At 39.8% G+C, this 21,098-nt stretch overlaps 1 protein-coding gene across 1 annotated transcript in view; it reads left to right on the top strand.

The window, feature by feature from the left end:
• LRBA (LPS responsive beige-like anchor protein) overlaps nucleotides 1-20,226 on the top strand; it is a 749,089-nt gene extending 728,863 nt beyond the window's left edge. Inside the window, exons 53-56 of the mRNA XM_077279308.1 lie at nucleotides 6,632-6,733; nucleotides 6,848-7,044; nucleotides 17,831-17,982; nucleotides 18,372-20,226. Of these exons, the coding sequence (XP_077135423.1) occupies nucleotides 6,632-6,733; nucleotides 6,848-7,044; nucleotides 17,831-17,982; nucleotides 18,372-18,462 (542 nt within the window). The 3' untranslated portion in view covers nucleotides 18,463-20,226. The remainder of the gene's footprint in view (nucleotides 1-6,631; nucleotides 6,734-6,847; nucleotides 7,045-17,830; nucleotides 17,983-18,371) is intronic.
• The last annotated feature ends 872 nt before the right edge of the window (nucleotides 20,227-21,098 follow it).

The raw sequence follows: 21,098 nt of genomic DNA, 5'->3' as shown, positions 1-21,098 counted from the left end.
TATTATTTTATTTGAGCTCAGTGTGGTGCACTGTTTTATGGTGTGCTTTTTTGGCAGCAAACACTAAGCTTTGATATAAAATGGCAAAAATGTTTCTTTTTCACTGGATGCACAACTAGCACAGAGATTTATATTTGCAGCGCTGTGTCATAATCTTCTTGATTTATTGTTCTGCTTTCTTTTAAAATTACTCCCATCTTTTTCAGGGGAAAACACACCCGCTCAGTTTCAGAATTTTTTCTTGTGTTTTTTACACTAGAATCTGTAAAAGTCTTTTGTGGCTAGTAGACGTCTTTACTCTTTTAGCCCCCCATTAATATTAGTTCACTTTAAAATCCCCAGTCCGAGTCGGGGACTGATGTGAGTGGTGACGGTCTCTGTACAGCGCTGCGGAATATTTTGGTGCTATATGAGCAGTAGGAATAAATATAAAGCTTTTTCCTTGTCTGCCCTGTAGCATGTTTATAACCTCCATTGATTATAAAGTGCTAGTGAATGTGTTGACACTGTATGTGCTATACTTGCCCATTGTGTGTCTTCTATAGTCCGACACATTCCTATGAGCTGGTTGTACTCAATTGTAAAAAATAAACTATTTTCCTATCAGCTCATGAGTTCTTTTCAATGGAAATTTGTGTGGGCCACTTTCATTTTATGGCTTGTTTGCTGAGCAGACCCCCTCCTCCAGAAAGTAGGTATTAGCACTTCTGCGTTATTCAGAGTGGGATTTAGGTACATGAACACATTTAAAATCATGGGAGGTAATAAAAACACTATACCGCTAAGAAAAAGCCAAAATTGTGACCATGAGGCATAAAGAAGGTGCTACATGAGGCAGCAGGTTCAGGAAATGTAATGTTTAAAATGGTTAGTGCTAAATTATGTAAAATGTCATAAACCTGATCTTTGTATTTGTTGTTTTTTTTTATGTTAGTGTATACAGATAGATACTTTTGGAAACTTTGTATTGGCGAAGACGGTAAATTATTTTTCCCAATATTTAAATCTTGCTAAGAGACAAATCTCTTACTCGGTAGTACATTTGGATTAGAAATATAGTAGAAAAAATAGACATTTTAAAGATTTTAATATAAATATTAAAAAAAGTTAGGAATCTACTAAACAAGAAAGTTTGTGCAAAGTAGTTGACTGAATAAAAGGCGATTTTATGAAAATAGCAAAAAATGGACAAAACATAACTCTTAGAGCATATATATGTTATTCTTTTGTTTGTTTTTTTACTTATGTACCGTAATTCATTGACTATTTCATGTTTCATATTAACATAAAAAGGAACCAATAAGTCATCTCATTGATTTCAGTAAATGAATATCGTTTTCAAATAAATCATCAATCTAGTTTGTTTGGTATAGAAATAACCACTCCTCAACATGAAAATCGCAACATCAGTAAGGAATGCACTTGGCACACATCATTGGTATGGTATCTGCTGCTGGCAACTCCCTTTGTATTTGCCAACCAATGACATCCCTGAAGTTGTCATGTTGAAAAACTAACAATGTTACATTGATTTTGGTGGTGAAATCAATGGTATGACCATTTCTCCAAAGTGTCCTAGGAGCAGTTTTTGAAAATGACATCTTCAGGCCACATGTTGCTCATGCTACCATGGCCTGTAGAGTCCTTGGATTTGTTTTCCATGGAGCACATCTGGGATGTCATTTATCCTCAGTTGCAAAGGGTGCTGCCAGCAGTGGATCTTGATGATTTGTGTGCCCAAGTGCATTCAGAGTATCAGAACATTCCTCTGACAACCATTAATAACCTCATTGGTAGCATGTCAAGACATACGACTGTGTATATTTCTACCATGATGCACTTACTCAATGCAGGATAAGTTGAGATGTTTTAATAATTTAGTTTGCTTCTTTAGAATTTGCATATCATCAACATGTCGCTCCATCCTGTGATTTCCATAATTCTATGACTTTTCCTTCTTGGTGTTGCAATTAGTGTTAAGGAATGTAAATATTATCGTTATCTTTTTTTTCTTGACTCAGTTTTAACATGCCTACTGATAAAAAAAAATATTAAACATTGATTCTATGTGTTTGTAAATAAAGAAACTAAATAGGAAAGGGTTCTATACCGTTAGAGCAGTGAGACTGTGCAATACTCTACCACATGTAATGACAGACACTGTATCCGCGTTTAAAAAAGGGCTTGATGCTTTTTTTATCACAACAACAAACCATGTGTGTTATAAATATTCTGGTGAAAGAGAGTGTATAACTGGTGGAGAAACTTGTATAACTACCGTATATACTAGTGTATAAGTTGAGATTTTCAGCCCACTTTTTTGGGCTGAAAGTGACCCTCTCGGCTTATACTCGAGTCATTGTCAGCGGGGAGGGTCGGTGGGGGAGCGGCGCTGTGACATACTCACCTGCTCCTGGCGCTGTCCCTGCATGTCCCATGGTCTCCGGGTTGCTCTTCCTGTGTTCAGCGGTCACGTGGTACCGCTCATTAAAGTAATGAATACGGACGCGTATTCATTACTGTAATGAGCGGCACGTGACCGCTGAATACAGGAAGATACACATTTGCCCCATATGCTCTTGCTGCAATTAAAATTAAAAAAAAATCACATACTCACCTCTCTTCGCTCAGGCCCCCGGCACTTGCGATAGTCACCTTCCTCGTTCCACGCGCCGCTGTCTAACATCCTCTGCACTGACTGTTCAGGCAGAGGGCGGCAAGCACACTAATCGCGTCATCATGCCCTCTGCACTTACTGTTCAGGTCAGAGGGCATGATGACGCGATTAGTGTGCTTGCCGCCCTCTGCCTGAACAGTCAGTGCAGAGGATGTTAGACAGCGGCGCGTGGAACGAGGAAGGTGACTATCGCAAGTGCCGGGGGCCTGAGCGAAGAGAGGTGAGTATGTGATTTTTTTTTAATTTTAATTGCAGCAAGAGCATATGGGGCAAATGTGTGGAGCATCTTATGGGGCCACAATGCATGGAGCATCTCATGGGGCCACAATGTAAGGAGCATCTCATGGGGCCACAATGTAAGGAGCATCTCATGGGGCCATAATGTGTGGAGCATCTTATGGGGCCATAATGTATGGAGCATGTCATGGGGCCACAATGTATGGAGCATCGTATGGGGCCACAATGTATGGAGCATCGTATGGGGCCACAATGTATGGAGCATCGTATGGGGCCACAATGTATGGAGCATCTTATGGGGCCACAATGTATGGAGCATCTCATGGGGCCATAATGTATGGAGCATCTTATGGGGCCATAATGTATGGAGCATGTCATGGGGCCATAGTGTATGGAGCATCTTATGGGGCCACAATGTGTGGATCATCTTATGGGGAATAATGTTTCGAGCATCTTATGGAGCCATAATGTATGGAGCATCTTATGGGGCAATAATGTATGGAACATCTTATGGGGCCATAATGTATGGAGCATCTTATGGGGCCATAATGTATGGAGCATCTTATGGGGCAATAATGTATGGAGTATATTATGGTGCCATAATGTGTGGAGCATCTTATAGGGCATAATGTGTGGAGCATCTTATGGGGAATAATGTTTCGAGCATCTTATGGAGCCATAATGTATGGAGCATCTTATGGGGCATAATGTGTGGAGCATCTGATGGGGAATAATGTTTCGAGCATCTTATGGAGCCATAATGTATGGAGCATCTTATGGGGCAATAATGTATGGAGCATCTTATGGGGCCATAATGTATGGAGCATCTTATGGGGCCATAATGGCTGGAGCATCTTATGGGGCCATAATGGCTGGAGCATCTTATGGGGCCATAATGTATGGGTTATCTTATGGGGCCATAATGTATGGAGCATCTTATGGGGCCATAATGTATGGAGCATCTTATGGGGCCATAATGTATGGATTATCTTATGGGGCATAATGTGCGGTGCATCTTATTGGGCCATAATGTATGGAGCATCTTATGGGGCCATAATGTGTGGAGCATCTTAGGGGCATAATGTGTGGAGCATCTTATGGGGCCATAATGTGTGGAACATCTTATGGGGCCATAATGTATGGAGCATCTTATGGGGCCATAATGTATGGAGCATCTTATGGGGCCATAATGTATGGAGCATCTTATTGGGCCATAATGTGTGGAGCATCTTATTGGGCCATAATGTGTGGAGCATCTTATGGGACCATCAACCTTTATGCAGCATTGTATGGGGCAAATGTTTCTAAGGAGTATCGTAAGGGGCCATTATTAACCTTTATGCAGCATTATATGGGGCATATTTTAATATGGAGCATTATATTGGGCGTATTTTGTATGGAGCATCTTATGGGGCCCATCAAGAACTTTATGGAGCATTATATGGGGCTCCTGATTCAATATGGATATTCAAAAACACTTAACCTACTGATGTCTTAATTAATTTCACTTTTATTGGTATCTATTTTTATTTTTGACATTTACCCGTAGCTGCTGCATTTTCCACCCTAGGCTTATACTCGAGTCAATAAGTCTTTTGTGGCAAAATTAGGGGGTCGGCTTACACTCGGGTTGGCTTATACTCGAGTATATACCGTATGTAACTAAATATGTCAATTATTACTTTGCACAAAACCAAAAGAAGAGGTTTGGTCTACTGCAAACTATTGCTAATTTTCTGCTACACATAAATGTATTAGAGCATCAAATGATGAAAAACGACACCGTTAAGGCATTTATTACTCCCATCTGTTTCTCTTTTTCTGTATGTAATATTGATAGGATCGACTGATGGTGCTTGTGAGTCTCCTAACCATCCCTGAATGATGGAGAAAAAAGGAATCTGGCACTTTGGGTTTCAACATGCTAGATGTTTTGTTTTTTCGGTAGATAAAAACATCTCTGAAACGATTAGCATAGTTGCCTTTTTTATGTCCATTATCTTTGTACAGTGTGAATACCACCAAAAACCTGAAAGGCAAAAAAGCTTTTACAATGCTCTTAGTACGGTAGTTCTGAAATGCATTTCTTCCTTCCAGAAAAGAATGACATATTACCGATTGGTCCTTTCCATGCCTTTTCTTCTTTGTGTGATTTTTTTTTAATTGATAGATGTGTGAAGCACACAGCTTATCTTTTGATAAATCCTGTATGATTTATGATGATGGTTATTATTTGCTGTGCTTCGTTGCCTTTCAATTTGTTGAGGTGTATACGTCTGTCTTCCTAAGTATTTGAAAACTTCTGCTTACGAGTGACAAACACCTCACTTTTTCTTTAAGCCGATAGTCTGCATTTTCTTTTGTGTATAAGAGAGTTGTCTTTTTCAATTACACTGTCACACATTCGTAAGGTCAAGATAAAGAACCTCTTGATCTTGCTCAAACTACTCACATGCCAATGGTATAATTTGAAGAAAGAAAAAAAATGGCCCCCACCCCTCCCCCTTTCCTCTTGCAGGTTTTGGTACATGAAAAGAAAAAACCCATGTGCAACGCATTATTGGACTTCTAAGCTGTCTGTCTGTGGCGACTGTTACCTCTCTCTCCCTCTTTCATTATTGTGTTTTCTTCCCTCCAAACTCACAAGCAAGTTACTTCTTGCTACAAACACAACAACAAGCTATTATGCATAGTTATGCATATATAATTACCATCATCATTTTCTCCTTAAAGATAAACCTTTTTTTTGCTAAGTGTGCAGATATTTATATTCTTAGAATATTAAAATGAAAACACCTAATTTTTAGATATTTGTTTAATTGATTTATATATTCAATTAGGAGCTAGAAATGAATTCCGGTACATATAGTGATGCTGAGAAAATGTAGATAACATTGTATAAATTGTAGTAAAGAGACAGAAAGAGTGGCAAAGGAATTCCTCTCCAATACACAATATTTCTTTCCTTGTATCTTGGGGTAAATGGCAAATTCTACAATTACGGTACATTTAAAGGCCAAATCCGGGTCTAAGAAAACCCAATGCAAATACAGCTTCAGTACCTGACATTCTTTGGTGACAAGCTGAGTAATTGGTTCTAATACTATAACATTTGCCAAATAATAGTGCTATGCCCAAATAATGAACACCGGGCATGCTGAAAATCAATACTTCTTCTCTAAATTATGGTATCAAGCCATGAAGAAGGTAAAAGGGCCAGTGTGTGATGTGGACTGCTAGCTTTGCATCTGGATAGTATCAATTACCATTGCTTCATTTTTTTAATGTTTTTGGGTACAAAGAAAATCAAAATAAACATAACAACCCAACACACCCAAACGTACAATGGGGTGTTTGGGGGAAGACTGGCTCACTTGATTATGACTTTTTTATTTTTTTATAGTTCACCATGTTCAGTTTGCTGCACAATAGTCCACAGACGGACGGTACACAGACAGATCTATGTACCGGTGTACGCATAGGGAAAAAAAATCACAGCGTGTGCCAGTGTGTTTCGATTTACAGACCAGGCTAGTGCATGTAGATAGCAGTGATCTTTCGCACACATCCGCTATGGGGCCAAGTGTCCAGAGCCATCCATGTCTGGAAAGTTCAGTGCTCATCTGAACTAGCCTTGATGGTTCAGTCCTTTAGTGTGCAGCTATACAATGTATATCTCCATAATCCATACACTCATGCAAGTTTTTTTTCCTGTAGATGAGTTTGCTACTCCTCGAGCAATCCTGACTGGCCACGACTGTGAGATTACCTGTGCTGCTGTTTGTGCAGAACTTGGCCTGGTGATAAGTGGTTCCAAGGGTGCGTATAGCTCATTTCCATTGCAGGCACTTGAATGTGATCATGGTACCAGGACATGTATTTTTGTAAAATCCCATGTGGATGTGACAGTGTTTTTTGGTTTGTGTATTTTAGAAGGTCCTTGTTTGATACATTCTATGAATGGAGACCTTTTGAGGACACTGGAGGCCCCAGAAAATTGCATTCGACCCAAACTTATCCAGGTCTCCAGAGAAGGACACTGTGTTATATACTATGAGAAGGGACTGTTCTGTGTATTCAGTGTGAATGGGAAGCTCCAGGCCACAAAGGAAATTGAGGACAATACACGGGTAAGAAACAGTCCCCGAAATAACCTCAAACAAGTGTATATATCCGATGTCTCCCACACACATTTTATATAGAGAAAGAGTATGTGTAGAAGTATATATTTCATGCTATATTATCTGAGCATAGACTGAATATATAATATATGTGCTAGATTTCATAATATAAACTCTGTATATTATTAAATATATCTTCGCCCTGATGAGTTTGGTATATTTACTTTGGAAATCCATGTCAGGCTAGCTGTATAATCCTCAAATTAAAATAATGATTTTAGGATTCCAGCTACATTTCATTATTAGACAAGAAAACTTTCACAAAGGATTCTGCAGACATTTTTTATATGGAATTTCAATGCAAGTACACCAGTCTCATTAGGTCTAAGATATGCAGCTTGTATTGTCATGTCTGGTGAAGCATTAACTTTAAATCTGTATAATACTGTTCAAGATAATTTGGAAAGATGGGATGATGAAACTATGTAAAGAAAGCGGTTTTACGTACTGTAAGCAAGGAGGAATGGCAGTCAGTGATGAAACTTGCTTTGCTACCAGTCATTGATGCTTCTCGCAAGGGCTGGAACCTTTATTAATAATTACACAAGCCTTTACTGTAATAAGTGGCTTCATGTGCCCTTGTAAGAAACACTGCAGAGCCATGCAAAATCTTGGCCAAACATGTCCATGAAGGAATGAGTCAGTCATAGGGAAACTCAGGCCTGCTGTTGGCTAAGCGCTGGGATGTGCCCTGGCTTCATTGTACACGGAGAAAGTGGAAAGACATTATTGCCGATGCTCAGCACTTGATAAAGTTACCTGCATTCATTTTTTCTAAAAAATATATATATATATATGTGTGTGTATATATATATATATATATATATATATATATATATATATATATATATATATATATATATATATATATAGAATTTCAAAGAGAGGCAGCACTCCTTTTTTCTAATGGTTTTTACAGTGGAAAAATGGAGTGCTGCCTCTTTCTTTGAAATTTTATAAACTTGGATAATCGGTGGACTGGTTGTCTGGGGGCCTTGCAACCGAAGATAAGTATTTTTGTGCTGTTCCCTTTTTTTCGTTGTGTATATATGTATATATATATATATATATATATATATATATATATATATATATATATATATATATCTCTTGTTTTGGCTAAAAGAAGAGAGGAGGCACCAGATCAAGAACTGCGACACCCATCGGACCGGGGCCCTGTACATGAGTATAGTAAAAACTATTATTTTATGGAGGGCGCATTGGGGACCTATATAGAGCATTCTAGAACGCTGTATATGAGGGCTTACAGGTGCTGGCCCTACTTTATATGGGAAGAACCTGGTGACTGGTTGCCTGTAAAAAAGAAAATTAATGGAAGAACAATCCATGCTGCCATTGCTTTTTTTTCTGAAATAGCGCTATATCCTGCCACCCTCTTGGACTTATTGCATCTAAGGCAGCAACGTTTTCAGGTCTTTTGCCTGTAAATATATTTGTATGAGACATTGCATATTTTCTAGCAGATTTTGGCGATGCTAACTCGAGACTGATCAGAAATAAACCCTTCGCGGGACCTTACATGCTTGGATGGGAGTAGGTTGTTTTCCCCTTTTGCAGCTTTGTAGGGACCACTGTTGTTTTCTTCCCCTTTGCAATAATAATGTTCATAATCTGTCACTTTCAGTTGTGATTATGTTGTCAGCCAGGCTAATAAATCTGTGAAATATCGAGAAATCCCTTGCCAGCTAAAACAGTTTCTGCTGTGTCTCAGTGTGTGCTGGGAGCTGAGTTTGTTGCCTGAGGCTGGGGAAGTCCGCGGTCCAGGCAAACACATGTGTACTGCAGCCACATGTTTTTTCCCCCTCTTCCTTTTTTTTCAAAGCAGTCCCTGTTGGGTTTTGGAGTTAAACAATCCACAGCCCCTTTTCCTCATCTGCTTCTGCACTTTATCATGCTGGCAGGCAAGTGGCAACTGTGTGATTAAAGTCCATCTCCCCCCTCCTGTGTAATACCTGCCCATGGATGTGGCAGACTGATGTTTTCACTGCTTGCTTCTCAAGTAATAGGAAGGGGGGAGGGTGCCAGAGGTGAAGCCAAGGAAACCTAAGGTCAAGTCCGACTGCCATTGACTGAATGAGGGGAATTAAACAGGTTGTGTTTCATGTGTCATGGTAAGCCCGAGCCCACAGGATGTCGACAAAAGTAACAATTTACAATCATCAGACGCAGGACAGAATTCTAATTTACTTTCTTGTAGGCTGCTCATGAAAACTACCAAGAGACCCCCAGACTGCCTGGGGACACTCGCAGTCTAATCAGCGGTATACACCTGTTTTTGTTTTAAATGCTACATTGCTGAGCAGAGCCCCGGCCAACGGCACGTCAAAGCACATCTACCATGCAATGTTTAGACGTCAGAAGGAATAACTTGGATGGAAAGGAAATCCACTCCTTAAACCGAGCTGTTACCTGAGGCAAAGACACTAGCTCTCACAACCCAAGGGATCCAATTATTTGCTTTGTCTGGAGATTGGAAAGGGCACAGTAGCTGCCTACAAGCCATAATCTGCGGGATAGAAGGGATTTCTTTGTTTGTGTTTAAGTAAATAATAGACGCTTATGGCAACAGTGTTGTTCGGCGATACAAGTGAGGCTATTTGTCCTGTGTTCTCCAAGTGCCGGCCGTAGGGCATGTTGTCCTGTCAGGGTGATGGACTGTGTGCGCACATTTCACAAGTCCTGGCTACTGAAACGTGCATTAAAAAAAGGAACCAGATAGATGCATTTGTGTGAAGCCAATTGCTATATTGGTGATCATTCTTATTTGTAAGCCATTAAAAGGGGTGGCCACGCTCATGAAATTTTCATCCCTCAACGTAGTTTGGTATCAAAAATACAAACCGTATTATATTCACCGGTCCCAGGTCTACTGGTGAGTCTTCGCTGCTGCTCCCTGTGCCTGTCAATGGGTGCGGCACTGACATCATGTCAACACCATGGCAGCCAGTGAACTCCATGGCTCTGAGCGGGGCCTTCTGTCTACTCTGCCTGAGCAGATGAGCTCACTAATTGTCTGCTGTTATCGGGACATCAGCGTCACAGCTAACGCCATACACCAGAAGCCTCAGCGGAGACTCGCTGGTGAGCCTGGGAACAGTCAGTATAGCGCAGTTTAGTGGTTTTTATATATACCGTATATAACATTTTGCTGGGGAATGAAGATTTCTTGAAAGAGAACAACCTATATTTATCAAACCACTAAGTATCGCTCATGAGCAATGCTTAGGTTAAACTCTTAAGTGTTGGGACTTGATTTGCCTCACTTCCCAGCATGCAATGGGCAACCTCCAAGTTCACCTTTATTATTTATTTATATATTTTATACTCGCTTATATAGCTCCATCAATCTACATTGCTTTACAGACATCATCACTGTCCCCATTGGGGCTCACTATCTAAATCCCCTGCTCCCACCACCTGTAATCCGTCCACATCTCTGCTGCTGGAGATGGATTACTATTTACAAGAGCTAATTGACTGCAGGTTAGACACAACGGATACACCCTGTGGAGTGATTTTTAGGGAAAGACATGATGTTTAATTAAAACTATTTGCAGATTGATCATTTATTACAGTATTTATCAAATGAGATCAAGCTGCCTGAGAGTAAAGAGTCCATGTAAATTACATCTGGCTGTCCTATACTCCACATTTTAGTGGGATTTCCATTTTCAGATCTTTAGCTACTGTTTCTTTGTGTCCTTTTTGGCACTGCTTTAGATGACTCCTATTGAACGATGAAATTCTGTGCTTTTCCAGAAATCAAGTAATGTAATTATTCTCCATTGCTTACAGAGTAATGTATAATCTCAAAGAAATTTACCATCACCAAAAGTGACTTTCTCATGTGTGATGCAGTGACCCCCTTGCAGGTAGGGGGCGCTGCATGGTCTCCTCAGAATATGCATGGAGGCGTATTGAGGCCATACGAATGCATGGCAGTCGCAGGCATAAGTATGATGATGAGACAAAGTCCGGCATTATTGTGAATGGCCGGTATGTTTGTCGCAGAAGAAGATACTCTGCGTTGTAAGCCTGCAGTAAGGTTGTTCTGGGACCTGTAGTTCCACAAGTAATTGTGTTGTTTTAGAGGGAGGCTGGCAGGGCTAGTTTGAGAGCTGGGCGGGTCGAACTAGCCACACACACACCTCCCACCTATGGGAGTGGTTACAAGTATGTAATGTGAATAGGGTGTGGGTCACATGGTTCCTGTGTATGGACCTGAATGGCTCTTGGCTGGAAGGTCCTGTGAGAGGAAAGGCATGAGTGTTGGGTTGTCCAGAGTGTGGACAGGATCCCTGAAGAGCACCTGGTGAGACCGTGGACCTGAGTGGCCTCGGTGTTGGGAGGTCCAGAGTGGGGACCGGATCCCTGAAGAGCACCTGGTGAGGCTGTAATCCTGCGTGGCCTGGGTGTTGGGAGGTCCAGAGTGGGGACCAGATCCCTGAAGAGCACCAGGTGAGGCCGTGATCCTGAGTGGCCTGGGTGTTGGGAGGTCCAGAGTGTGGCCCAGATCCCTGAAGATCACCTAGTGAGGCTGTGATCCTGAGTGGCCTCTGTGTTGGGAGGTCCTGTGTGTGTGGACCGGATCACTGAAGAGCACGAAGTGAGGCCAAGGACCTGCAGAGCCGGAGATGGCTACTGTGTTGTGGAAGCTACCGTCCTTCGGTGGGTCTGGAACCGACTGGTGTATGCCTGTCAGGCAAGTTGGTGATCCCTGTAAGGCAGCTTTCCAGGGAGAGAGGACTGACAAGGAGTCAGCAGGTGGAGCAGGAGCTCCCGTAAGGTACCTCCACAAACTGTTGGTGCTTATTATGTTCTATGAACTGTGAGGTCACCCACGGCAACTGGTCAGAGGAGGACCAGCGTGTTTAGTTGACGCAAACTAATGATGGGAAACCTAATGTCATGTCCTGATACAGTGTGTAATGGACTGTTCGTGGTACGGTTTATGACTCTATAATAAACCGCATAGACTGTTATGTGCAGAAAGTGTTCCTGTGTACCTTGAATCCCGTTGCTAAGCAAGTATTCCCCTACCCGTTAGTGAGCGCTATCTCACACATGGCAGCCCCGCATTCTCAGGGTCCATCTACGTCACTGGCATTTGGGTATCTCCGTTAACCAACTGAGTGGATTTTTTTTATATATATTACTGGCTTCAGGATGTGCCTCCATTAGAGACTCAATACATATGAATATAAGTCCCCATAAGATGATGTGTTCCTTTGTAGCCAAACATCAAAGCACATAGTCAAGACAGTCCAGCACGCCATTCATTTCAGAAACAGACTTCCAAAAGATCTAATTTCATTGTTTTCAGTTTCCTTTTTTCTTTACAAATTTTTAAACATTTGTTTCTTTGAGGTTATTTCATATTTTTAGCATTCTGGGCTGATTTAGCTCTTCAGTGTTTAAATAAATTGTCCCAAGTATTTTCCCTGTATTCTTTTATTTTTCTGTAAAGTTTGTTCTTTGTGAAATCTTTGCCATATTTCTTATCTTTTTTGCTGTTAGATTTGACTAACTCCCTATACAAGGCCTGTGATCATATTTACTTCTTCACTTTATTCTTATCTTTTCCTCCTTTACTCCCCCTTGTCACTTGATGCTAGACAGTCCACATTAAGATTTTCTGACTCATCAGCTTTACATATCATATGTTTTCTTAACTTGAAAAGGTTAGTCTTATAGCATCTATATGTCATGTCTATGGAAAAGCAGATATGGGATATAAGTCTATGTTCTGCATTACACGGCTGTATTTCTCTGCCAAAGAAGAAAGCCAGTTTTACAGAACAGTATTGATTTATGCATACTGTATTACAAGGTGATAAATTATAATTTTTATTTATATGGTTAATTTAGGTATGAAGTTGAAAAGCAAAGCACTCTATTTCTCTAGTAGTGTGTAATGGATCCATTTAGAAATAGTGTAGCATGCATTCTATTCTTTCCACCCTGCAGATGGCACTTTGTCCTATATTTTCAGGAATATGTCCATTATTTTTGTTTTAATGTGAACTTTCTTGATTTGGTTTGGCTTTTGAGGAAGTGATCTTCAGTATTTATCATTCACCGTATATCATACCATATGCCCATGTGCAAATACACTGCTTTTATACTGCCGTGTTCTTTTTTTGTAGATTTTTTTATACATTTTTTTTGTGTGTGTAGAAACGCTTGGATTCTTCATTCAAAATCTTAAGATTTTTTCAGGCTCCCCATAGAAACCTATAGGGAAAATCAGGTCATGACTTTCCATGAAATCATATCCCTTTATTTTATACTGTTAAATGCAGATTTTCTGCGCTGAAAAAATGTACAGACCATGGACTTAGTTATTTTCTCTTGTTGTTTTTATAATCTTCCTTCTTGGTCACTTCTTAGGCTATGTGCACACGTTGCGGATTTACAGCGGATCCGCAGCATTTTTTTCCGTGTAAAAACACTGCAGATCTGCAAGTGATTTACAGTACAATGTAAATCAATGGAAAAAATAATTGCTGTGCTAATGGTGCGGGAAATTCCGCATGGAAAACGCTGCGGATCAAAAGAAGGAGCATCTCCTTTATTTGTGCGAATCTGCAGCGTTTTTGTACCCATTCTATTATAGAAATCCGCAGGGGTAAAAACGCATGAAATCCGCACAAAATCCGCATAAAAAACGCATGAAATCTGCACCTGCGTTTTCTGCCAAGAGATGCAGAATCCGCACAAAAAATTCCAGAGGCAAGTCCGCAACATGTGCACGTAGCCTTAGACCTTGTTGAATTCTGCATCACAAATGTTACTTTTAATAGAAGCCAAAGTGCTCTTCTGGATCCGTCATATGGATCAGGCCTTTTTTTACAATTTGCAATAAACAAGCCTATTAAATCAAAGTGTCATATGGGATTGGTAAAAGTCATGATATCCTGATTGCCTTCCTTACCATTATTTTACATTTTTATTATCCTGACCAATTATGCTAATGGGCTCTCCACAGAGTAAGGGAACAGGGTGTCTAGTGCCACTGTTTGTAGGTAGCAACCCTGGAAGTCAGTATTGACCCTTAAAAGCAGTGGTCCCCAACCTTTCTGACTTTGAGAGCCACATTCAGCTCTAAAAGAGGGTCACTAGCCACAATAAGCTCTGAGAGAGGCTGCAAGCCACATCCAGGTCCTGCGCCCCTCACAGTGGTGACACCCAGAGCCCCCATTACCGGTGGATTGACAGCCAAAGCTTTTCCACAGAAATCACACCGAGACAGTATACCAAAATCCAGAGATTACCACCTTCTACAAGCATTCCCACCACACTGTCCCATCCAGCTTCAAACACTTCCTGTGACTGCATTAAATCCATAGAAAAAGGGGAGTTCGAGTCCAAAATGGTATACAAATAAAATCTATTTTATTTCTAACAAATACAAATTCATACCATCATAAACAAGATATTCAATAATTCATAACATGTTCAGCGAGGCAACAACCGGTACCAGACCTGTGTGACCTACCACATACTGCTCAGTATATATAGTAAAATGCTTAGTGCTTATCTCTCAATGTCAGGGGGGACAGAAAGCACCTAGGACCTAATAATCACAATTGTCTTATGTCTCCTAGTCCTCAGTAAAGAGTGTCTTATTTAATCAATTAACCCATAATTATTGAAAGGCCCCAGGAAAGCTTTCTTACCCATATGGCAGACGCGGGATGGTCACACAGTACAGCCCCAACGCGCGTTTCGCGTCGGCTTCGTCAGGGGGCGGTACTGTTGCATGTGTGGGGAGAGATTTTATAGGGTCCCTGATTATCGTACACCTGACACCGATTGTAGCGCATCTGTGTCAGGTGTACAATCTGTGTCAGGTGTACGATAATCAGGGACCCTATAAAATCTCCCCACACACACACAACAGTACCGCCCCCTGACGAAGCCGACGTGAAACGCACTTTGGGGCTGTACTGTGTGACCATCCCGCGTCTGCCATATGGGTAAGAAAGCTTTCCTGGGGCCTTTCAATAATTATGGGTTAATTGATTAAATAAGACACTCTTTACTGAGGACTAGGAGACATAAGACAATTGTGATTATTAGGTCCTAGGTGCTTTCTGTCCCCCCCTGACATTGAGAGATAAGCACTAAGCATTTTACTATATATACTGAGCAGTATGTGGTAGGTCACACAGGTCTGGTACCGGTTGTTGCCTCGCTGAACATGTTATGAATTATTGAATATCTTGTTTATGATGGTATGAATTTGTATTTGTTAAAAATAAAAAATATTTTATTTGTATATCATTTTGGACTCAAACTCCCCTTTTTCTATGGATTTAATGCATTGTTGTAGGAGTGTCCTATATAAATATTGTTAATTCCTATATCAATAGTTCCTCCACATGGAGATAAACTGATACAGGAGGACTATTGTTCTCATTATGGGATTTAATCACTTCCTGTGACAGGCAGTATTATCCTATCTCCAGCTTACCAGGTGTAAACCATCTCTGAACCCTCAAGGCCAGTATATTCACATCCAGATCTGCTCTTCTGTGCGGCGTTATTCCTATAATTCACCATCTGGAGACCTGCTCTTCATAGCTGTTTGTTAGACCTAGTGGTAGTGCACCAAGCTGGTAGACAGCCACGAGCCACCCATCATGGGCCCGTGAGCCACCGGTTGGGGACTACTTCTTTAAAGAGTCATTCCATTTGTATTAGGATATAAAGCCAAACCAAAATCTCCAAAAGGAACACCTCCATTTGGAGTCAGTTGTTTGTGTTCTTGCTGCCAGACATAACCTAGCATTCGGGCATTAAATGGTGCATAGCCACGTTGTGAGTGTTTTTATGGTTCAGATTTTACTCTGATATATATGGAATAAAAGTGGCATTCAGTCATACAATCAGGCAATTACCAGTAGATCCTTAAGACACTCAGCACAACACCCTATATTTTGTAATATAAAATCCAATACAAAGTTTGTTTTCTTATAAGAAGTGTCAGGAGAAAATTATAGTTCAGAACACACTGCCTTCCAAGTAGAAAGATTGTGAACCCCTAAGACACATCTACAAATGAGATAATCTGAATAGATGGCAGTAATTTAATAAAGACACTGGCAGAATCATTTTCTTAGGTTATAGAAGGGTTAAAGATTAATGGCTTTAATTTGCCTCTTACTATAGAACTTCTCTCATAAAACGCTTAGAATATAAAAAGCCATTGAACCGTGACTGGAAGGTTAATGGATTTTCTTCAGATGAATTTTCTAAGTGTAGCAAATAATTATTTGTCATGGTAATAATTGCAATTCAAAAATAGCCTCAGGAGATCGCAGCCGAGCAAACAAGGGATCAGGATGAGTATTGATTTAGCTCATGTGATAATCTATGGCGGCGTGTCTGTATAGGGATACAGCTATTGCACATCTGTCCGTTCTGCACAGGCAGCAATTGTTCAGAAAGAATTCTATCGTAAAGGACGAAAAGTTGTATCAGTTGTAAATTTTGTAGAACAGTTTATGATGGCAGTGTGTACTTTTGTAGTACTGAAAGGAGTCCAGATATGATAATGTATTCCAGAAATCATCAGGAGACTCATAAATCGGTCATAAAACTAACCACAATATCGCCACCGGCCCATGGCTGGAAACTGAAATATGGTGTTAAATCTGTTAAATCTCATACTGTGAAAAGTTGATAAATATTGATTTTGTTCTTTCTTTGAGGATGACCCTTCTGCCGTTCTGTTTCCTCACCTGCATAAGATACGTCACTTTAGAGCTTACTTCAAGTGGTTGTCTGCAGATCTAATTGTCCAGCAGGCAGCCTGATGTCAATACTGAGTGGAGCTGCACAGCTCAGCTGTGTTCAGTGTGTAACAGCCTCTGCCGAGTGCTGCAGTTCCAACCATTACACACTCCGCAGCAGCGGCTACACATCGAATAGCGCTGCGCTATCCAGCTCTGTTCTGTTTTCACATCTAAGCAACACTGTAGCCAATAACCGTTGATCTGTGGGGGTGTCAGGTGTCGGATTGCCACCAATTAAATTTCGATGACCTATTCTAGTGGTATTTTTGGATTGAATATGGAAAAGGGGGAAAATGCTTGTTTCCATTATTTTAAGTGGCTTATCCCAAGATCACAAGAGTATGGATCGTGTGTTACCTGTTTCATTCGAATAGTGGAAGTGCATGCTACTGCTCCATTTGCTAATGGGATTGGAAAAAAAATAACAAACGTTCTACTCGTCAATGACTGGTGTCCTATAGACTTAGAATAAAGCAGCCCCACGCATAGGTTACAACCACCTAATTTACATGGACTTGGGACCTCTGTTACTGTGATCGATGGTCCTAGCTTTAGGACCAACAGTTATCAGCATTTTATCATCTATACTGTAGATAATCAGAGGCTGAAATGGTGGGGCGACCCCTTTAATATGATCATTACTAATATACCACACTTGGCCCTTATGACAGTATCATCTGTTGTAGTATTGCTGTTTTCTATTCTTGCTATAATTGCTCTCAGTAAACATGTATTAAATAATCCAACAAAATGCATCACATACCATGATTTTCATATTTCTTTGTTTCCCAAAATGTCTAGTAGTAAGTGATCACAAGAAATCTAAATGTGACAATGAAGGATCTTTTTCATGTTGGGTGAGTCTCATGCGTCAGTAATTGTGCTTAAAGCTTGTTATGTTTTGGACCTTCTAGGCAATACTGATGAGCCGAGATGGACAGTACCTGCTAATAGGAGGAGACAGCGGAGTTGTCATGATTTGGCAAGTATGTGACTTGAAACATCTCTTTGCCTACCCAGGCTGTGATGCTGGCATCCGATCCATGGCCATGTCCTACGACCAAAGGTGAGTGATTCAGTCTAGTAGTCATTGATGTCCACTGTTTGGAATAACTATCAGGCCTAGATTTTACACATAAAAGAAGTTTTATGAAAAATGACAGTACATTTTCATCATAAATGATCATAGACTGCATTACTTGATATTTTATAGTTACCTTCACCCTAAGCCTATGTAACTTATCAGCCTATTTAAGTTTTAGCAAAATTGTATAACCTTGATTTCTCAAAGTCCGGTAAATTGCCAGTAGCAGCTAATTAATGAGGCGACTTCATAATAATTGTTAAAGCAGGTAATGTCTAATTGTAATGAAGATTTGTCTTGGTAAATGCATAAACACACATATTATCTATGTATAATGCATATGACTGACTGTGTATTTTCATCACTCGCAGGTGTATCATGACTGGCATGGCATCAGGGAGCATTGTGCTTTTCTACAACGATTTTAACCGCTGGCACCACGAATATCAGACAAGATATTGATACCAAGCAAGCTGTGGATACATTACTGATGCACTGAAATGCTAACTTCCGTCAGGAGGTAGAAGCCATCTGCCTCTGCATAGGTCCTTAGAAATGGCTATATTACATCTGAATGTAATTTATCAAAACTGAAATCCGCAACTATTTTTAGAATTAATTGCTATTTTTGTAGACCTTGCTTTACCTTTTTTTGTGGGATGAGAAACTTGCAGAAGTATAAAGGCTGCTGAGTTATGTAGTAAAATATATATATAAAGAAATATATATTTTTTAGTCCTAAGGAGACATTTATTTTCATCTGTGTAACTGGAGAGGAAGCTTAACTTGGTGGCCGGATTATTTAGGCCAGGTCTCTCTCAATGACTAGCTTTTCACTGTCTTGATTTTAATGGAGTGGTTGAGGAATACTTCTCTTGAGACATTTTAGTGTGCATCCTTTCATACACTTTATGCTATCATGCAGTACATTCTTTCTTGTTTTCCTTTTTTTCCAACTGATTGTACTATTACAGCACTGAAGATTTCAGGGTCAGGGGAATAATGGCAATTTGTGGTTAATTAATTGTATAATGCTATAAATAATTGGATTCTATCTCAATACTTGGAACATTTTAAGTAATAGATTACCCATATGGTTTTCCTTAAATAGATGTCTAGGATTTGAACACCTCACTCCTCGGGTCTGTGGAAATACCATACACAACATGTAGAAAAGTGGTGCTGTTTTCAAGAGAAAATGGGCATGTTTATCTAATTCTGGACATATTTAAAGAGTTTCATCTTGAAGGGGGAACTAAAATAAATGGAAGATAATATAATGAATAGTATGAAAAACTAATTATTGCCAGGATAACAAATGTAGTGGGATTAAGGTTTAGTTCTAATAGGGTAAAGCGGGTAGATGAGTTTAGTAAGAATGGCTGCTTTCTTCCAGACATAGTGCCGCATCTGTCCGTGGCTTGTCTCTGGTATTGAAACTCTGCTACATTTACTTTAGTAGGGCAATACTGGACACGGCTCCTAGATAAAACTGGTGTCTCTGTAAGAATGCTGCTAGGTCACTGTAATCTGTCACATTGGCTCTAATAATAAGCAAAATATTCTTGTTGGTGATCAGATATGAGACATTGGTCTTTGGATATGTTCTTTCAGAGGAGCTGATGTTACATCTCCCTTAATTGTTTTTCATTTCTATGTGAATATGTTAATATCCACAAAAACATAGACCACATTTAAAAATATGCAGAAATTTTCAAGTGTAACAAGATAGATCCACATTTTCTATTTTCTTATACTGTAAGTAGACTGATTCCTCCTTCTTAGCAGTCTAGTGATTCCCCATCATTCTTCCTTGGTTACTGTTAGTTGTAGTACCAAATCATGATGATAAAACCGTTTGTAGAAAGTGTCGGGTGAACCCCAGACAGATCTAAAGTAATAATGTAAACTAATAACAAATAATGTCATTGCATAGTCTTTACCTTTTTCTACAAGATTGCTGTGCAGAATTCTGTGAACCTATTTGTGAAAAAAGAACTGTATTGTTTCTTAAGTCCGTATTGCATAAAGATTTGTTTGTACTTTGTGATCTGTTTGTGAGCTGAACCTACATTGCTCATCTTTCTTAATCAAGACTTTATCTACTGGCGTGCCGGTCCAGCTCACCTTTTTCTACTCATTCAGTGACAATCTTTTCATTAGCTCAAGTGTGGGATCCAGTAAGTCTGAATGGAAACAAAAATAAAATGGAATTTGTAATTGAAATTTGTCGTTATGTCATTTCATTCTCAATGCTTATGTATGCATGAGAAAAACTCAAAAAGAAAATTATGGCAGATTTTATTATCTAGTTGTGTTTTTACCCAAATGGACCTATAGTATCTGCAGAAGTCCCTGGGGATTCCGAGTGATATTATTACTAATCTAATGTAATTCCATCAGGTACTACATAAAAAGCACAAGTGAAAGACTGAAGCCGTGCAGCACTCTCCTTCCAGCGAATATACATCCTGAAAGACTAATTTTGTATATATAAGCATCCTTCCTTGTCACTCACTTCTAACCACGTTGTGGTTTCCAAGCTGCTCCTTTCTTAGGTCGTCTCTGTACTCCAAGTGTTGTCTGGAGTGTCTGTTGTCAATCAATCTGAATGCAGTGCGGAGTGAAGTGCTGTAAGGTGCTGGCTACCATTGTATTCTATTATAAAATGAGTACGACTATGCAGTTTGGAACCAGTTTATAATAATCTTGCTGAATATGGAAATGCTGCACTGTGGTTGATACATGTGGTCGTTGGTCCTCCGCTTGAAGAACAATAGGCAATGCTATTAATATAACAAAATAAATTTACTCACATGATAGAGTAGTAAAATAACGGTTTTGTCATAATTGCATTATTTGTGTAATATATCCCATAACCTTCCAGTTATTTCCTTTCAATAATACCATTAATATACACTGCTCAAAAATATAAAGGGGACACTTAAACAGAATATAACTCCAAGTAAATCAAACTTCTGTAAAATCAAACTGTCCACTTAGGAAGCAACACTGTTTGACAATCAATTTCACATGTTGTTGTGCAAATGGAATAGAAAACAGATGGAAATTATTGGTAATTATCAAGACACACTCAA

Source organism: Ranitomeya variabilis, chromosome 1 (assembly GCF_051348905.1).
Source record: "Ranitomeya variabilis isolate aRanVar5 chromosome 1, aRanVar5.hap1, whole genome shotgun sequence".
In the NCBI taxonomy this organism is placed as follows: Eukaryota; Metazoa; Chordata; class Amphibia; order Anura; family Dendrobatidae; genus Ranitomeya; species Ranitomeya variabilis.
Note: the sequence above shows the minus strand (reverse complement) of the source record. Positions and strands in the feature narration are given on the sequence as shown.